Raw genomic sequence first — 20,371 nt, 5'->3', positions numbered from 1 at the left:
TCTCTCTCTCTCTCTGTGTCTGTATCAGGTTTGTCGACAGTAGAGTCCTACAATTATAAAACTAACGAGTGGATGTATGTAGCCTCCATGAACACACGACGAAGCAGCGTGGGTGTCGGGGTGGTCGATGGTGAGACGTCTGACCTGGGTTACATCATATGCTCTTTCAGTGAAAAGCCAAAATTCAAATGTAACCTGTTTTAAACAACTCTGTCTGTCTGTCTACAGGTAAGTTGTATGCAGTAGGAGGCTATGATGGAGCATCCCGTCAGTGCCTCAGTACAGTGGAAGAATACGACCCTGTCACTGATCAGTGGTGCTATGTAGCTGACATGAGCACACGGCGCAGTGGAGCAGGTATACACACACACACACACACACACACACACACACAGCAAGCAGTAAAACAATATTTTTTTTAACTGTAACTAGTGCTTCTTGACGTTTCTTACTAATTAATATTATCTTAATATTATTTTTCTGTTATTTGTGATCATCTGTACCAGCTGCAATGTATGTGAGCCTGACACTGACTCTATATATAGAACAAGATTACCCCAGTTAATTCAAAGCCACACAACGTACATACTGTATTCTAGTTAATGAGGCAGGTTGAGCTTTTGCCAACAGTTCCCTGTGGAGCAACAGCACCACCCTGTGGACATTGGCTGCAATTGTACAATCCTAGAAAGAACTCAACTGTTACGTTTGATTACAGTGAGCAAAATGAGAGCTCGCCTTAACAGTATGAAGAAAAGTTTTACCCGCTTGCTTGCAAAAAAACATTTATTTATCCACTGTTTTATATTCTGTATTAATATCTTAATTCTTGTGTCAAGACAACACTATAACTCATCTGTGCTCACATTGATTCCTCTGTGTGTGTGTGTGTCCAGGGGTGGGTGTGCTGGGCGGTCAACTGTATGCAGCAGGAGGACATGACGGTCCACTGGTGAGGAAGAGCGTCGAGGTGTACGACCCACAGACCAACACCTGGAGGCTGGTCTGTGACATGAACATGTGCCGACGAAACGCAGGTCAGATAACAACCACGGACGCACGCCATCCGTCAGATGACCGCTTGAGTTTTTGATCCTGTGATTGAAAGACTTGTCCAACAGATGAATGATCCCCTGTAATGGAGCCATTCTTTAGGCAACGCTAGCTCATTGATTAAAACAGAAGTATGTAATTAGGAGCTGGCACATTATTGATCTCTATATCGGTTTCACTCCACAAGCTAAGATCAAAATCATGAAGCTACAGTTAGTTTCCTGTTTAGTAATTACAATCGTCCAGTGGCAGATGTTAATCTTAATGTGTGTTTCATTTACTGCACATGAAAGAGTGAGTGTGTTTTTCTTTTCTGCCTATCAGTGCATGTGTCTGTGCTGACAGTGTGTGTGTCACCTCATATGAACTGGTGATTTAGTGATAGGCAAGGTTGCTGTGTTGGTCTTTTAGATCAGATAAGTTCATTGTATGTAAGAGGTTTGGAAGAACACAGGAATGACCTTTTACTTTGTCCTGATGAACACATAAGCATGTGAGCATGTGTATAAGGGTTTGTCAGAGTGGTTAAATGTGTACCACTCTCTCCTCAAGGTGTCTGTGCCATTAACGGGCTGCTGTATGTCATTGGAGGAGACGACGGCTCCTGTAACCTCTCCTCAGTAGAGTTTTACAACCCGGCCACAGACAAGTGGAGCCTCATTCCCACAAACATGAGCAACGGACGCAGCTACGCTGGTAAGTCTGCTCATTTCTACGTCACAGAGAGACATTAATATGACTGAGTTCCCATTTAACCCGTTTATGATTTGTCTCACTCACTCTTTCATTTTCTCCTACAGGAGTCGCAGTGATTGACAAGCCATTATGACGAGGGCCCTCGCACTGCGGAAGCTGCTCGCACAGAGACTCGCACTGACGTCTGAAGCTCACCATGCAAACGGAGAAGAGACGCCTAAAACGCAGTCCAAATGGACGGGACGCCCTCAGTCCACAGCTGACTTAATAACCAAGGATGCGTTTTTTAAAGAGTTTTTTGGCGCTAAACCGCGGCCAGACTTTTTTTGTTGCTTCAAGCCAGTTTCCATTAGTGAGATCCTGACTTTGAAGGACGTTGTTGCACTGGATAAGAAACAGTAGCCACAGGATGGTGGGCTTATAAGAACTTTGTCTTGGTGAGTTTTCAAATGCCAAGCACATAACAAGTGGCTGTATCAGCTGACAGAAGACTAACTCAGACGCTGGACTTTAGTGCTTTAGATGCTCTGTGGCGTTCATGTGATGGACCGTATCAAACCTGGGAACCTGAATACTGATGAGGTTTTACCTGGGCACGCCATTGGAGCCTTTCTTTTTTTTTTAATTATGAGATTTTCCGCAGTTTCCTAAAACATAAATCAGCTCATGGCAACTGTTTGCTCGGCTTGATTTTAAAGAAATGAACCCAGTTTGATTCCCGTGCCGAGCGTCAGCAGGTCCAACTGTTGAACTACATGGAAGATAATATAAAGAATGTAGAAAAACATCTTATATGCAAATCAGCCGTCATATTTAATATTTTTGAGATTGTTTTTAAAGAGCTAGAGAACCACTGCTGTGGCTTTAGACCCAGGCTGGTTGATCCCATTCGACGCAGTAGGACTTGATTCTGTTGTCGACACACTACTGATGCACTGATCACTTGCACTGACTGATACAGACCGGCAGGCTGGCTGTTTGACTCACTGATTGGCTGGCCCAGACGTCGGCCCGTCTCACTGACCTGCTGTCAGACAGACGGCTGCTCAGCTGTCTGTCTCCGTTACTGACCGTACTCATTGGAGCATTTAAACGCACCACTCAAAGGCCAATAATTTCATCCGAAATTGTAAGAAAAGAGAGAAAAAAGTGCCAGTTAGGACAAACAGATTCACGTGGTGTTTTTTTTTTTAATCTCTGAAATGATGAATTGTTTGTGTTCATTGTCTAAGGGAGTGTGTCAAAATGCACTGTAGACATTCAGCTGCACAGTTCTAATGTAAAAGATGCAAGTTTAAGATTTTCTATTTATTGTTTTGGGACAATTGATCCCACAGCATTTATTCATAACAAAGTGAGGTTCTCATTTCATTTTCTCAGCCTCGTGTTACACTTGTGCTCTACGCATATTCATCCAGATGATAGTGGGTATATTTTAGGTGTAGTTATTTAGTGGACTGACTGGTGCCATAGCTTTGAAGAAAAAGAGATTAATAGAAGCTGTTTTTATGAAAGGTGTCCTCAGCCAGCCTTTCACTGCTGCCTGCACTCTTCCAAAAATCCTGGAGTTAACTGGACGCGTTCGGCTGTGATGACAAATAAGTATATAAAACGCCTAAAAAAAAAAAAAACCATACTGTTGTTTTTGTATGTTCAGTCAATTTACAAGTCATGTGTTCTACATTAGTCCCAACCGTGTTAATACAAACCTTATTAATACAAACCATTCAGTTAGATTGATTAGTGTCTTCCAGGAAGTTCACTTCAGATTACTGTATGAAACTCACTCGAGATGCTGTAAGTGATCACTGTGAATAGTCCAGTTCTTTAAGGGACTCTCCAGGGTTGGACTCATGTTGCTGCCACAGACAGGACTGTTGGGGGCGGCAGTGCTGAGGTCTGGAGCACACAGTTACATGCAATGTAATGCAACATCAGCGTGTGCACCACTCCAGATCCTAGTTTACATTAGTTTACATTGTTTGCTAGTTATCTTGGCGCAGTGATGCAGGTAAATGGTGTGGATTGTACGGTGTGTTCATGTGTCTGGGGGCAGGAAGTGCATTATAGGCACATTTAGAGGTCCACTGCAGCACACTGTTGCAGCATGCACCAGTTATGTCAATCAAGAGGTAAACAGTCATATTAGCAGTTTCTTCTTCTCTGCATTAATTCATTCTCTATTTCCTACATTATAGACACTCAGTAGTTCGTACACTATAAGATTATTCTATGTTATCACTGATGAAGATGATGTCGTGTCAAAGGAGAAATATGGGATTTTTAATTACGGTTTACACCATGAACACTACTTTTTTGTTCTGTTTTCCTTCCATTGTGGGGATGTTTTAGGGAGTGTGTGTGGAGCATAAATTGCACTTGAACAACTGGAAGTTATGTAAATACACTTGGCAGCAGATAGGGGGTGATTGGAAGCACAGCTTTGGGTGTTAGAGCCTCCCATCAGCATCTGAACGTACCAGAGGGAACAATCTATACTTTCTTCACTGCATTACTGCTATAAATTACAACTGCTCTGTTCACTGGCATGAGTCATCTGAAGCAAATCAAGTTTCTGTTAGTTTAACTTAATATAGTTTCTTAATAAAATGGAAACCAGTGGCCGCCTGGAATGTAGGGAAAATGTGTTAATCAATAACAGTAAGTTATAACTGTATGCAATTCAATGTAGATCGGCTAAAACATAAAAAAACACCAGTATGGTTGAAGTTCAGTTCATGTGTGACCTTGTAGAAAAACAGAATTTCACCACAAGGTCCATTTAGTAGCTGTTCTGGAGCTTTTGACCGTGTCACATGGCCTTCATTAGCAGACTGAGTTTGCTGAATTATCGTGGAGTCGTTGATGTTCAGCATCCGCTATCCTGAGCACCTTCGGGACTTCTCCACCGCATTAAAAGTAAACTCAACCTAAACCTCAGCTGGTGAGCCCCAGAAGAGCTGCTAAATGCACCTCGAAGTGAGTTGTTGAGGAGGTGTGCTCCTCGCAGTTTTCAGACGAGTAAAGTTCTTACTAAGCGCAGATGTTATATTTTTAATATCATAAACTGTGGGTGTCGTAAACTAAACGGTTGATATTGTGAGTTCATTGACTGACGTGTGTTCGGGGGATCTGTGAAGGTTGAAGTTTGTGCACTGTACTTACAGATGATTTGTAAACCTTCATACTTGAAATAATGAACAAACAAAAAAAACAAAGGCTTACTTTGCAAAAAGAAAATGCTCTAAACTGACTTGTGCTGCTTTGTCTGGAATTGTAAAAATGCGTTTAGGATCTTTTTTTATATGAAATGAACTTCCATCTTCTGGCACATAAAAGCTGACTTTGTGTTGGACAGAATAACGTGAACACAGGGATCTTCCTTTAAGAGCACAACAGAGTTCTGCCAAGTTTAATGTGTCCTTTGTTCATTGTGAAGCTACGCAGCAGTACACACACAGGTGGTTTATATGATCTGTGTCACTGTTAGGATCTCTGATACACCTTCATCAGACACTGTGTGAAATATCAGTAACAGTTTCATTATGCAGAATAATATCCAACATTAAGTAAAAGTAAATATCATGACGATATATATTAAGGACAGTGGGAAACTATTTAAATCATAAGTGTGCATCCTCGATATATCCTATAATATTAGAGATTAGAGTTGTTGGAAAGTAACTAAGCGCTGTACAATTCTAAAATACTTCAGTACTGGTATTTTTATACTTTATACTCACACTCCACTATATTTTACAGGGAAATACTTTAAAATATGCTTAGTACTTCACTGCATTTATCTGACAACTTCAGTCACTTTGCAGATTCAGATTTAAAACAAAGTATAACCAACAAATAAACCATGATGTATTGTTCCAGGTTGAGACACTTTATTTAATTCACAAGCAGCCCAGCAGTATGAGAACTCATTAAAAAGAGCTTTACCAGCTGCAACACGTACACACACATACACTGATAACTACAGTAACATAATGGGCCAGTCTACATACTGAGTACTTTGAGTATATTCTGATGCATGGAGGGAGAGAGGGCGGGAGAGAGGGGGAGAGAGAGGGGGAGGCACGCAGCAAAGGGCCACAGGTCACAGTGGAACATGGCCGCTGCAGCAGGGACTCAGTCTTGGTATTTGGGAGCACCAGTTCTACCAGGCGAGCTATCGGGGCGCCCTCGAAGTTGTCATTGTAACATCTTTTTTAAATGCATTGCATTAAAAGTCACCACAAACTCTTTCCACACAGCTGCTGAACTGATGCCAGGTCATGTGATGTGTAGCACAAAGAAAGGAGACTTAAAATCATCAATCTGTTCATTATGGAGATGATTGTCATCAGATTACAAATGTCATTAATAATGAGATATAAGCTGAAATCTGCAGTACTGCTCTTTGATGATTGATTGACAGCTACAGTTAATCAGCGACTCTCTGACCTGTCCGTAGTGCTGAACCATGCAGGTCCATATGTGAGTGTTTACATAACAATCCTAATAAACTTACTACAGTGTATTAATGTTGGGTGGTTGTTTCAGTCTGGGCTGCTGGAGGGTTGTAGTGCCGTAAGGAGCTCAGAAACAGGTGAGTCTTTCTATATGATGACTTGGCAGTGTATTTGTTTACAGATGTATGTTGAAACTGAGGTTTCCTGTAGAGAGGAGGTGTGTTTAATATCATTACTGACAGGATAAAGGTTTATTTATTAGCAGCCTACTAGCACAAACCTTTCTTTTTTACATGTGCTGTTTACATGGAAACGCTCTGCTGTATTTTTAGCTTGTGAAAAGTTGGTTTCCTTGGCTACGCATTACATCATAAGTTCACATGTTGCCACAGCAACCTCGGGCACAGTGTTGTGGGGAGAGTGGAATAAACTCTGGTGCATTATAACCTTGGTTTGATGTTTGTGTGCAGATTCAGATGAATAACATAATATATAACCAACAAAGAATCATGTATTATTATTATTATTATTATTATTATTATTATTATTATTATTATTATTAGACTACCTGTAAAAGTAATCAATTACCCTCGACCTCACATTTCATCAGTATTTATAATCCAATAATATAATGTACATTTTCTGAAACAGGCCATTCAGCATAGACAACTTTTTCTTTTGATACTTTAATTATACTATACTCATATTCTTTAGAATAAGGACGTATCATGGTTGACTTTAGCAAATTGTAGACAATATATTCTACTTAATTATTCTGCGGTACTGCAACAGTGCTTATGAGATACTTTCCAACAAGATAACAAAAATTAATGATGCTAATACTTTTGTACTTTTTACTGAAGTAACATTTTGAATGCAGGACTTTTACTTGTAACAGAGTACTCCTGCACTGTGTTATTGCTACTTAATCTAAAAGATCTGAATACTTCTTCCACCGCTGGTTGTTAATACGACAGAAGTCTACATGTGAGTATGGTGGTGGAGCTGCCTGGTTACCACTGGATAGTTGTGATTTTCATTAGCCCAAAAATAGTTAAATGTACTATTTAATGTCCAACATTATTTAATTAAAGGACACTTAGTGGCCATTTTATTAGTTCAGTTTTTGGAGACATTGTCATAAAGCTGATAGCATTACTGATCGCTCTGTGACAGTATGAACAGTATCAGGAACTCAAAATGGAGCTCAGCTATAATCAGTGTTATTAATAACACCTGTGCTTTCCACATTATTAACCAGTAATAATACAGTTACTTTATTTGAATGCACACGTTTTTAAATATATATGAAAAATGCTGCAATGAAAGTATTTTAAGTAATTTAAGTCAGTGAAGGCAGGTGTGTTGTTGCTGTTGTCCACTAGAGGGCGCTGTTTACTAGTCAGTGTGCTGCACCATTACAGGAAGTGAATGAAAACTTAAGGTTAAAGTAACCATCAAAATTAGAAACACTGCTTATTAAGTTCATTTCACAAAACTGCAGATGTGTTGGAATAAAAATGAAGTCATCAAAGACAAACAGTGAAATATAAGAGTTAAAAGGTCCAGTGTGTTTTATTTAGGAGGATCTATTGGCAGAAATTGAATATAATATTGATATGTATGTTTTCATTATTGTATAATCATCAAAATAAGGACTGTTGTGTTTTCGTTACCTTACACTGAGCCTTTTCCTCCGGGGCAGATCTAGAGGGAGTGACAGCTGCCTCCCAGCTGTCACCCTGTTTGGTGTCAAATGCTATTAACACATACAATTTAATCTTCTGTTATGGCCACATTTTAGACTCAGTGGTAGGCATAAAAAGGCATGTATTTGTAAAGATTTGGAAATTAAACAAAGTATTGATTTCTAATACCAAATGTAAATATTTCTATTCAACGTTTTACTAATGTGCCACAATAATTTTATGTTTTTTAGTTAAGATTTGGGGGCTTTTCCAAGCAAATATTGATATATATGATTGTATTTTTAACATCACTTAAAGTCTCCATGTCCACCCGCCCCTGCTGTTTTTAGTGGGTCCTCTTCTACGTAGGCCACCACATTTCTACTTTAGATGAGAATGGAATAACAAAGCCCTGGTAGTGCTTGTCACAAATATGCGCTCACTGTAGTTGGTCCTCTTTTTAAATTAATAGTCTTTTGTCTATTGCTCTGCATTTGGCCCAGCTTGCTAAGAACATTATTTACCGCTGTATCATAGATATCTTTCAAGTATTTGTCCATAATATCTAATATTTTAATCATTTACCTTTATTTATACAGGGTAGGTTGACAGACAATACGTTCTGTTACTTTGGTTCATTTAACTCAAGAAGCAAGATAACTGATGTGGCAAGCTTGTAAATTTTATTTTCATGTGTAAATGCTTGTTACTGATTGTATTTTCTCATCTTTTTTGTTAATGAAGAAACAACAGAAAAAAAAGCATTCACAAAGTAAGAAAACATTTATAGATACATACGTACATACAATATATTGATGTGATAAAACACAGTTTCACATGTAGGTGACCTAGAGTAAGCAAGAACCTCGCTGGTCAGAGGAATTAACAGCAAAATCCAGTATCAAAGATGTCAGGAAGTATCTGATTTCTAACTTTCTTAATCACACCTGTAAGCAACATGACCGTTTGTCCTTTAAATTTTAAAGATTTAAAGACTGTCTTTACTCAAAAATCCATTTACAGACTTGTAAAATATCTTTTATCTCATCTGTTGCCATTTTGACCAAAAAACTGGTCATTTTCTTTCAAGATTTCCAGGAGGAGCTCTGACCTATGAGACATCTTCGACAGCGACTTCTGCTGCGAACTCCAGGCGTGTGAAACAACCATGCATGTTGGATGGGTGAGTGTGAGAGGAAACAACTGTACACTGACAGAGACAGAATACATTTACAGTTTACAACGTATGAACCACGTGAATTTTACCACTCTGTTGCAGGCACAATGAAAAACAAAAGTAAGAAACTGAGGCGCCAAACAAATCAACTGTTCACCGTTGTTGGAGACTCACAAAAAAAAGAAAAAGTCAAATCAAAGCCACTCAGAGACTGACGATGGATTGTTTCCACTTTCTGAATGATGATAAAACTGGAATGTTTTCAGATATGACACATCTGTCATTGGCTTTTCAATCCCTGTTCACCATCCTGCTTAATTTAAACTCTTATTTTGGTTTTTCAGCAGCGCCAACATGAACATTAAGCTGACAACAGTGGTAAAAACACACCATCTGAGCAGTGTGTGTGTGTGTGTGAGACAATGTGTGTCTGAAAACAATTATAATAGAAATATATAAAGAAATAACAATGTACCTCAAATATTCACACACAGTCGGTCCCACCCATCATTACCCGATACTGTAAAACCTCCACGCAAACTTTTATTATTGCTGCTTCTTCATGGCACAAATAATAGAAACAATACATCGTGTTATTCATACTATTATGTTCTCTTTTGCCATGCAAGCTCACTACAGTACTGCTTCTATATTAGCTTATATTACACAGAGCGACAAAAGAAATCAGAGAACAGAGCAGGTTCATGTTTGATTAGTCACACACAGTGCCCGACTAACTTCTACAGCTGGTTTTACAGTTGGTGAGTAGATACAAAAGGGTTATTATTATTGTCATTATCACACAAAATAATGGTTATGATAGTAATAGCAATATTTATAATAATAAAAAAACACATTCTCAGGGCATCACAAATATAATGAACCAAAGGGGGCCAAACGTAATGTTTGAAATAATTTAAACATTTCCGACATTCATTCCTTCGGGTGTTTTTTTTATGTACAGTATATATTTATATTTGTATAGAAGTAGTGCTTCATTTTTAGAAATACAAATGAAAAAACACAAAAGGGCTGCATTCTGTGAATGCTGTGCAAATAACATCTATTTACATCAAACCTCCGAACTTTACCGTCCTGACAAACACAAACACCTCCATCGTGTTCTTCACAAGCACTCACAAAAAGTTCAACTCTTGACTCACTCAAAACTTTGATTTCAAACCATCTCATCTGCCGTCCACTGACAGACAAAAAGACTGCGGTCAGCTTTGATTCTGGCAGTTAAATGTACATCAATTCAGCAAAGAAAAAAAAAAAAAAGTACTACTTTGTCTTATCGGCCTTAAACATCTCACAAGTAACGAGCCAAAGAGGTTCTGATAATAGAACTTCACGTGCCAACACAGCCGGTGTAATAACTTACACACATCACACTGTGGCATCTTGACTCCTATCTGATATAAGACAACATGGCCTCTACGGAGAGGAAGAAGATAAACAAAGAGAACAAGCTCGTTGGCATGCACCACACCTCAAACGTTCTCCTCCTCACCTGCCCTCATTTTACCTGCCAGCAGGAAATGAAACTTCACTGGGACTGCAGGTTAGACCGAAGAGAAACACAGCTCGAGGGTTGTTGTTGTGTTCTCTCAGCATCGTAGACATCATGCTACATACTAATCAGACCCTCCGCACTGACTCGCCAGTTGGGGAAAAATATCAGTGAACCACAGACGGAGTCACTTCTCTGTGTTTGAAATCAGTGCTGGCAGTGTTGGCACCTCATTGATACAATACAGCCTTTAAAGCTACATTCAAACTTTAACCAACGTCAGTAACAGTCGCATCAGCTGCACAGCAACTGCTGACTGCGTCGTCACTGACATTCAACACACCGTCAGACTGACACTGCCTGTAGCCAACATGCTTTTGGTTTCAGAGAAGAAGCAGCAGCAGCAGCAGCAGCAGCAGCAGCAGCAGCAGGGACCAGATACTGGCTCCTCTCCTCAGCATTTATCACCCATAATCCCTCAGAAACTAACACGCCTCCATGCAGCAAACTGAACAAATGGAGAGACAAAAAGTCAACAGACAACATCATAAAATCTCTTAATCTGAGTAGAAATGTTCCCTATGAGCATCTTCAGTCTAATGCTGCCTTTAAGTGCAGTCAGAAATATCAAAATCACGAGCATATGACTTCAAAACTCAGACGTCTGAGCTTAGGGGACTTAAAAGCAGCATTTTCTTTTTTGCAAGAGGCTCATGGGAAACTAAGTTACTTTGCAAACACCAGCGTACGCCAACCTAGTGAACATCTTACTGACAAATATTGCCAAAAAACTTAAAGGAAATGCTGAGGAACAGAAATAAATGAAAAGCAAAATCAGAAACAGGCATTTCTCCAAGCTCACACTGGGAGTTAATACTTTTTTTTTTTTTTTTTCCATTTTCTCTTGGAATACAACACGTACTCTTTTTCATTCAAGATAAACATGAACAGCAGTGTCTCACAAACATGTATGTCTACACTTCTTTTTTTAACAAGAATACACGAACAAACTTGTTTTTAAACCTGTGAATGAATTTTAAAATCAGTCAGAAGGTGAAGCATTCAGGACGTTAAATAAAGTTTTACTGACAGAATAAAATAACCAATCACCTCGCACCAAAGAGGCTGCTTAGAGAAACCGCGGCCCCCCGGAGCGAGACGAAAAGAGGGACTTTTCACACAGTGCGACGTCCTAAAGAAAGAACAGGTGTCTTGAGTGAAGAGTCTAAAATGCCTCAAGCTGCTGAAGGAAAAATCAACATGAAGAAACAAAAGTCAACACAAGAAAAGTTCTTGAAATTAAAAAGTCAGAAAGTTGGTTTTTTTTTTTCTCACAAGTCGAAGAAATAAGAAGACAAGTGCAAAGTCTCGAGTCAACATTGGTGGGACGATGATGAAGACAGACAGTGAAGATGATTCCTTTTTCTCCTTGTTTTGAAACAATTCGCAGTCAGACGAGGCAGCAGAGATCAGTTGTGGCTGACAGGAGTGATTTTAAGTTTATATTGTGGTGGTGCTGCATTCATGAAACATGTAAATGGCTGTAAAAATGTACGTGACCCTTTAAAGCGGTTAATTAACCTCAGAGACTGTAATGTCCACATTACTGAAATCTGAAATCACAGGCAAGGAAAATATCTGTAGTTACATATAGATAATCATGTATTTATCAAACAAATGTAATGATTTTAAGTGATTTTGTGAACAAAATGCTTAAAATTTGCCCTTTTTGCACTTAAAATGTGTATTTTTCGACACTTCAATGCATATCGCTCACTAATGGGGATTCAATAGTCCCAGGACCAAAGTGTCATGAACTTGTTCGCCAAAAGATTAAAGTATTAAAACCCATTTGAGTTGTTGTATGCCATGAGACAACAGTCACCATGTTGTTCTTTTTAATTTACTGCTTACTTATTACTTAACTATTTTTTTTACTGGTCAAAATAAAATTCCCATCCCTAATCTGATTACTGATACTAGCAACAACCAGTGTTTGGTTGCAGTCTGAATGGATTCTGTACACATAGCTCTTGACCAGTCAGTGCTAGTTGAATACTCCAAGAACCAAACCTTTGCTTTGGTTTCTGTAGTTATAATAAGGTTGAGTCCCTCAAAACATCACTGAAAGTTGTCCTGCACTGGTGAAGTCCTGGAACTACAAACAGTGTTTAAGTGTTTCAGTTAAATCCTAACTTACTGACTTTAAAGTTCAATTTCCCAAAGTAACTCTGAACCAGCAAGTCACTCTAATTTACTTTCCTCCATGACATAAATGCAGCACACCAAGTCGTGGACATGAAGTCTGACTGAGCGTCTTGATGTCGACTCCCTGTCAAGTCATGTGACGATGATGCTGGAGTGTTTATTAAGTCCTCCAAGGTGTGATGGCGTCTGACAGACTGAGGGACACCCTGGGCGGGTCCTCGCAGCGGTGATAAGAGCTGATGTGTGCCGTGATGGCGAGTATCTGAGGGGTTGCGGGCGGGGTCTAGATGGACTTGGAGGAATCCTGTTTGCTGATGAGAACTTCCAGGAGGCGGAGTTTGGCCTTGATCCTCTTGTACTCCCGGTACTCCTCCAGCATCGGGACCCGGTCCTCCTTCTGAACATTTCTACAGCAGAGGAGGGAGACAGAGGAGAACAGGTTTTATTTCTGAAGAAGTCTCCAGAATGACACACACTTACTGTCCCAGAGCCTAAGAGCTCTGTGGGGCTGCTCACAAATAAAGGCAGTTATCAGCTCTCTCCTGACAGACACGGCAATCTGTCAACCATCTGACATTTGTATGTCTCACAGTGGAAGTCAGTGGACTCGAAAAGGAACAAGGACGCCTCGCAAAAGACACGTCAGAATTATTTTGGTTCTACGATGTGCTCCCTCCGCGATACTTTCGACCACAGTAGTTGACATTCCTGATGCCAAAGTCTACCTCTAGCCGGTCCTGCCTGATCACATTATCAACTCATGCAGGTTGTGGTTGGGGTTCAACATGTAGTCTGACAGGAATTTAAGGCATCCTGATCCCCTAATCTGTCATAGCGATTACTTTCCGGGACATATATGGTCTAAATCTTGACTTTTTAAGCTGCAAGGAACTTACAGTGACTCATACCTAAAAATAAAATGTTCTTTACACAGCTACATTAAATGCGAAAATTGCAGCATGTATTTCAACTGAACTCTGATTTCCACGGGTTATTTTGACCAATGAATGTAGTGCTCTTCCTGGTTAACAATACTGGATCAACTTTCATAGACATACCGGATTGTGCTGCACTGAATTCATGATGCGGACAGTCTGGATTTTGTTCTGTGCACGTGAACACCTACCTTCCATTATGCTGATAAAAATCTTCCTCAAACGCTCGGATGGTCTTCCTCAGTTTCTTCTTCTCTGCTCTGGCCTTCCACAGCTGTTCCAGCAGCTCTGGCCTGGAGGATGATGGGAAACACAAGAACACAGTTACTGTAAAAATGCTGCCATAAAAATAATGAAACAGTTCTCTCAACTGTACACTGACTGGAACACAAAAATACTTAAAATATTTGTGTTAACAGCAATCAATTAGATCTTAGCCCATAAATTAAGAATTGAGTCTGGAGAGAAGAGGAGGGCTGGAAGTGAGGGATCAGCTGTCAGGATCATGTCCAGGTAAGAGACGTGGATGTACAAACCTGATCTGATGAAGAAGATTAGAGGCCTGTGTGTGTGTGTGTGTGTGTGTGTGCGTGCGTGAGAGCTACAAGCTCGGTGACACAATAACCAGATTACAGACTCAGCAGATAAAATCTGTGTGTTTTCTGTCTCGCGTTGTTCCTGCCTGTGTCTGCACAGTCAGCAAAGTTGGAGATAATCAGAGCTTGTTTTCCTTCCTCAGAGGTTGAGCGGATATTAATTAATTAACTCCACTTCTACAACATTGCCCAAGCTGAATAATCCATAATGCTTCAAGCTGAGCCTTATTCTCATTATTCTGACTGTGGGACATGCTAACTTTGCACCCACAGTCTGCATTTCACAGTCTAGCGACAGCAAACACAGAAAGTATCCCCCTTCATTAGCTATTACAGCTAACTGCATAGGGAACTACTGCAGGAGCAATTTGCCAGCTGCCCGTCCATCTGCCCATGGCAGTTTGTTGGTCTGTTGGCCGCCGTACATTTAGCTCGTGTTTGATGATGTTTACGATTTAGTCTTCTAAAAAGAAATACTGATTGTTTATCCATTGAACTATTAATGAGGAAGATGAGTATGAGATGAGAATCATGAGAATTCGATTGTTGGAAACTATTTTCATTTTATTGTAATGTGAATGTAAATAAGTGATATGTGATACAGGTGTACCACGAGCATGTGTGTGTGTGTGTGTTCTTACATGGACGAAGCGTTGGAGCTGGACAGCCGCAGGTCCAGCGCCAGCCTCCCCGACCCCTCCTCCAGCTTGGCTGTCATTGGACAGTCGCTCTGTTGGTCAGGTTGGTTCTGGCTCCTCACTGGTCTGTCGGTCGGGGTCATGAGGTCGACGGCCATTATGACCTCGGAGCTCTGCATCTCCCCGCCGCTGCTCTCTCCCTCCTCCTCCTCTTCTTCTTCCTCCTCCTCATCTCTCTCCTCCTCCCGCTCATCTTCTTCTCCTCCTTCTCTTTCCTTCCGCTCGTCCTCCTCCTCCTCTTTGATCTCCTCCCAGAAATGAGCGGTTTCCCCCTCAATGATTGGCTGGAGGGTCTGAGTTCGCCTCTTACTGGAGGGGGACATCTGGGGAAGAGAGCAACAACGAGAGCATGTGAGTACTTTATGGATACTTAAATTGTTTGAGTGTTGTCTATATTCAGTTTCAAGTTTACACGGTACACCTGGTGAAAACTACTGCAGTCTACAACAACATCGCAGTGTGTGTAGTTTTAAAATAACAGCAGGAGTAAATTGCTAATATAGTGTTACAGATGTGATGTTGTGTACGTACTGTGACAGGTGTGATGCTGACTCTGGTGAGCATCTGTTTGACCAATCTGTAGCGATCGTAGAGAGGCTTCACCACCAGACGCTCTTCTCTGGTCACCTGACAGAGAGAAAGAGAGAGAAACTGTTTAGAGAACGTTTAAATGAGTGTTTTAACACAGCTTCACAAAACAAATGAAATCTGGGCAGGATTTAGGATGTTGGTAACTTACCGGTCGGCCATGCAGGCCCTCGTAGTGCAGCAGGTTCTTTTGTAGGACCGTCTTCTCACAGGACAACTGCTCCTTGGTCATCTTCTACAGAGACAGAGACAGTTAATCATGTGATAGTGATGTAACCTTTAACTAAACACACTCTGGCCACACTGTTCCACTTGTTATGTTGCACAGCTGTGATGTTCCACAGTCAGTGCGCATCACTGAGCAGACAACTGACACTGTGAAATCTTATGCAACACAAGTCGAACTGTTAAACACCGTCATTTTCAATGTAATGTCTACACGTTTTATGTCAAAAGTCCAAGTATTTTGTGTTGCAGTAGTACAATAAAAAACCTGTGTGGGTGTGCAGGGGGTTTAACAGCCTGTTCCAGGCTCTGAAAAAACAAATGTCCACTAACCTTGATGTCATCAGGCCAGCCATCCTCCTGCCTCTTCCCTTTGACCCTGCACTGGATCAGCTCCAGTGTCTCCTCCCGGGTGGGACGCTGACCCTTGACCTCAACCGCTGCATTGTAAGAGCTTTGGTCCAGCGTGGAGCCAAAGCTCTTGGGTAAGGTGTTGCTCCGAGGACGAGTCTGGGGTCCAAGCTCGCTCTCTGCACGGTGTTTGGCATCTGGGGAGGGAGGAATACAGTGATGAGCAAAGATATAAAGCAGAGAAACAAAGGGGAGGGGGTACAGGGGGTGAAGTACAAGAGAAAGAACCAGGACAAGAACAGCGTTACAGAGAGAGAGAGAGAGAGAATGGGGAGAAGATCTTCAGTCAGACAGCACATACAACATGTTTCACTGTATGATCAGACATGCAGGAGTCTGACAGCTGCAGTGGTTAAAGTCAGCCCGTCACAATATGAAGAGAAAAAAAAACATGCTCAGACAGAGATACACCCCGAACAAAACCACACCACCACACACAGTCGAAACCCGAACACAGCAAGCAAAAACCTTTTCCTGAACATTTTTCTACCAGCGTCTGACTGTAAAGCTCCTGAGCCAGTCTGATACATATGAATGAGACATACTGACATCTCTAGATAAAGCATCACATTACTCTGCAATGATGATTTCAAGTGTATTCATTTCCCCTGTGCAAAAGCATATGTAGTTAAAGGTCTGCAACTGTACTGAAATTGTGCTGTTGTTTCCTATAAATTAAAATATTATTTACAGATTCATAGCAAAAAAAAAAAGTTTTATTATGTGCAGCACTTTCCCCTATGTGATAATGTTGGAATAATGCCCACAGTATGAAGTTTTAGAGTGCAGTTTTAGTCACAATGACAACTGGTCAGCAAATAGTAAGTAATTAATAACAGATTTCTTTTTTGATAAACACCCCCCTTCAAAAAATGTAATAAACTGATGATCTCTTTCTGGTGAATCTTCTGGTTAAATGTCTCGTCCCAACATGCGGTTTCAACAGGAAAAACACCAAAGCAAAGAAACAAGATGCTCTCACAATGGCGCCTCATTGTGACTGTCAGTAGTGTATGTATTGTCTACTTACTGAGGGGTTGGTACTTACTGAGGTGATACGTTCTAGAGCTCAGGCCTGAGTAGGGGTGGAGCGGGGGGGTGAGTGTGTGATGGGGAGGTGAGCAGATAGAGGAGGAGGAGGAGGAGGAGGAGGAGGAAGGGGAGGAGGAGGGAGTATGGTGGCGTCTGTATGAATGGAGCAAAGCCTGGTGCCTCAGCGTGCTTCTGGGTAAAAGGTGGTGCTGGCGTCCTGGTTGGCCGATCGGTCAATCAATCAATCAATCGGTCGTTGGGCGGAGGAGGAGGGAGGAAAGTGGAGAGCGGGTGCTCGCGTTATTGTTGTTTTCAATTTTGATTTGAAACAGAGAGAAATGTTTCGGCCACTGCGTTCGCCGAAAAGGAGAGCCGTCACCTCACATAGAGAAGGTGGACAAGTGTCATGGGGTTCGTTCAGAATGGTGAAACGATGCACAAGAGACACGTCAAAGTGTAGAAATCAGTAGTCATCAATTAATTAATCAGTTAATTAATGTTTTAAATTCTAATACCTGTGTTTGGGCTCACTGACCGGCAAGAAACACCAGTTTATCAAAGGAAAAAAACTCCTGAAGTCCTAATTTGAATTCTGATCATAAAGAATATTATATTTTTGTAGATTAATCTTTTATCAAGATTCATTTTTATATCCAAATACTTTGCTGTTAACGGTTTGTGTTTAACTTCAAGTCTTATCCACCGTTTTACCTTACCAAATTCACCGCAGAGGTAATGAATGTGGGTTCACAAGGACGCACCAGCACACTGGAGGGTGGGAGCCACGCATGTGAGAGCCACTTTAACTCCTGCCATATGCGTGGCTGTGTGTGTGTGTGTGTGTTAGACCAGCATACATGCGATGTGGTTAAAAAAAGTCAAAGGTTTGAGTGAAGAGGGTCAAGCTGTCCAGCATGGAACAGGATGGCACACAAACACTACACATCTAACCCCGACACACACACACACACACACACACACACACACACAAATGCACATTCACAAGAATAAGAGCGAGTGGTTCTACCTTTAATCTGCCTGCGGATCTTGGTGAGGTCGGTCATCCATTTGAGGACTTTAGGGTTAGCTGCCTTGTCTCCATGAGAGGGCTGCGGACAGAGGAAGAGAAAGAGTTGGTGTGTTAATTAGCTTATTGTACACAGAAATAAATATAGAAAATAAAGTCTTAAAAAGTATAAATATTTAGTCATTAGGACTGATTCAGCACGAGGCATCAAGCAAAAATCTTATTAACAGCTACTTTAAATTTCAATGGCTGTTGTTTCTATGTAAAAACATGAAATTATTTATTGTCAGTAATTTCAGAATAAAACAGACTGACTCATTTGTTAAATGGGTCTTCTTTCAAACCTCATAAATTGCTGTTTCTGTTCTCCAATCAGTTAGCTGTAGTCACTTATGGGCTATGGCACTATTTACAACAGACAAATACAATTTATATTTTGGCCTTTTCTTTATCACTAAAAAGTTTTAGTGGTACGTCAGAGCATGAACTCTAAAACTGTAAACGAACCAAATTGTCCTGCAAGCTGTTGATCACTTGTATTAACTTTATTCCCAATGGTATGTTGGCTTGTTATATATAAAAAAAGGGAGAGATGGAAGAGAAAGAAAGATAGGAGTCAGAATGAGTCAACGGAGGAAGGAGGAGCGAGACATTTTATTTTTACCTTATAGTTCCTCTCCTTCTCAAACTGCTCTTCAAACTGCTTAATTTTCTTCTTCAGGTGCTGAAGCTTCTTGGTGAGTTGGTGGGTCACTGAATCTCCTCCTCTCATTGACTCTTTGGAACCAAATGATGCTCGCCGCGGCCTGGATTGACAGGAGGAGGAAACACGAGTATGAATGAACTGCCCAGAAATCCTTTACATGTAGTAGTAATGGCAGCTGCTTGGACGTCTGCAGCTCATTGTACCTCTGTGCTTTAGTGGGTGAGGTGGCGTCCGGGTCCTGCTGGAGGAACCGCTGGGCACTGTGCGCTCCAAAGTCGAGAAAGCGGCGTGCCAGGAGGTGAGGGTGGGAGCGGGAGGAGGAGGGGGAGGCATCTTGCCCTCCATCCTCCTCGTCCTCCTCGCCTTCCTCCTCCAGGGGCAGCGGTGGGAGGGGAACCATGCGACCGGCCAGCGGGGAGAGCTGTGCCTCGCCGCTGTCGTTGTCATCCTGCCAGGATTTGTAAGCCGGGACGGGGTCTGCAGAGAGGAGGAAACAAATAGAGAGGAGGGAGTCAGAGAAAGTTAACAGAGGTTAGGAAAGGAGGGCGAGAAATGATAAATGTAATCCCTGGCTAACAAGAGTATTACACGTGAGGTAAATGCTGTACATGTCAATATGACACAGACAAAAGCTGCCTGGGAGTTGGCCGCTGAGCTGATACATTGAACAACAAATTAATTTTCTTCTTCAGTGCTGACTCACTCTTCGCCTGATTAACGGTGTCCTGACTATCAGCGCTATGCTAACGAGCTGATTCGAGGGGGGAGAAAGGAGGGGAAGGGGAAGGAGGAGCCGGAAAGATAATGAGACAGGGTTGAGAAACCGAGAGTGAGCAGGAAAAAAAGTGTTAAGAAAGGAACGGTGTCCTGATCAGTCTGCCCAGTGACCCTGCAGCAGGAGGGAAGAGGAACCAGCTGTGTTATCACATCTGATGGAGGGAAAAGTGTTCCGCATGCAGGGATTTATTTGTAATCAGTATCCTAAAAGCACGTTTTAAAATGTGAGAATATATTAATAAAGCTTCCTGTGCTTTGTCTAAACCAGCAAGCAACCACAATAGAAGAAAATAAAAATCAACGAGAAAGGATGAAAGGAAGCATGGGTGGACTGGTGGATGTGTGGACAGATTTAACTACTTACCATGGCCTTCTTTTTGCAGATGCATACATGAGAAGTCTATGGGAGGGAGGTGGAGATGGGAGGGGGGTGACGCTGTTTGGATGGAAGGAGGAGGACGAAGAAGAAGGGGAGAAAAAGGAGGAGGGACAGGGAGAGAGATAGTAGAGAAGAGGAGCATTGAGGTCAGTCATTCATAACTTCACTCACCAACATTCATTCAGTAGTGTGTGTGTGTGTG

At 41.3% G+C, this 20,371-nt stretch overlaps 2 protein-coding genes across 5 annotated transcripts in view; one reads left to right on the top strand and one right to left on the bottom strand.

Annotated features, from left to right (window-relative positions):
* klhl3 (kelch-like family member 3) overlaps window positions 1-4,954 on the top strand; it is a 16,901-nt gene extending 11,947 nt beyond the window's left edge. For all 4 annotated transcript variants that reach the window (XM_035669151.1, XM_035669150.1, XM_035669152.1 and 1 more), the window contains 5 exons: window positions 29-130; window positions 229-357; window positions 897-1,037; window positions 1,606-1,749; window positions 1,854-4,954. In XM_035669151.1, the coding sequence (XP_035525044.1) occupies window positions 29-130; window positions 229-357; window positions 897-1,037; window positions 1,606-1,749; window positions 1,854-1,882 (545 nt within the window). In that variant the 3' untranslated portion in view covers window positions 1,883-4,954. The remainder of the gene's footprint in view (window positions 1-28; window positions 131-228; window positions 358-896; window positions 1,038-1,605; window positions 1,750-1,853) is intronic.
* Window positions 4,955-8,561: 3,607 nt separating this feature from the next.
* fam13b (family with sequence similarity 13 member B) overlaps window positions 8,562-20,371 on the bottom strand; it is a 66,316-nt gene continuing 54,506 nt past the window's right edge. The window contains 11 exon segments of the mRNA XM_035669641.1: window positions 8,562-13,202; window positions 13,922-14,023; window positions 14,968-15,347; window positions 15,556-15,651; window positions 15,764-15,847; window positions 16,171-16,385; window positions 17,297-17,497; window positions 18,308-18,389; window positions 18,972-19,113; window positions 19,217-19,490; window positions 20,155-20,226. Of these exon segments, the coding sequence (XP_035525534.1) occupies window positions 13,079-13,202; window positions 13,922-14,023; window positions 14,968-15,347; window positions 15,556-15,651; window positions 15,764-15,847; window positions 16,171-16,385; window positions 17,297-17,497; window positions 18,308-18,389; window positions 18,972-19,113; window positions 19,217-19,490; window positions 20,155-20,226 (1,772 nt within the window). The 3' untranslated portion in view covers window positions 8,562-13,078.

The sequence above is a fragment of the Morone saxatilis genome, unplaced genomic scaffold, assembly GCF_004916995.1.
Source record: "Morone saxatilis isolate NCDOM2014 unplaced genomic scaffold, NCSU_SB_2.0 Contig22, whole genome shotgun sequence".
Taxonomy (NCBI): domain Eukaryota; kingdom Metazoa; phylum Chordata; class Actinopteri; family Moronidae; genus Morone; species Morone saxatilis.
This window is presented reverse-complemented; position numbering and strand designations above follow the sequence as displayed.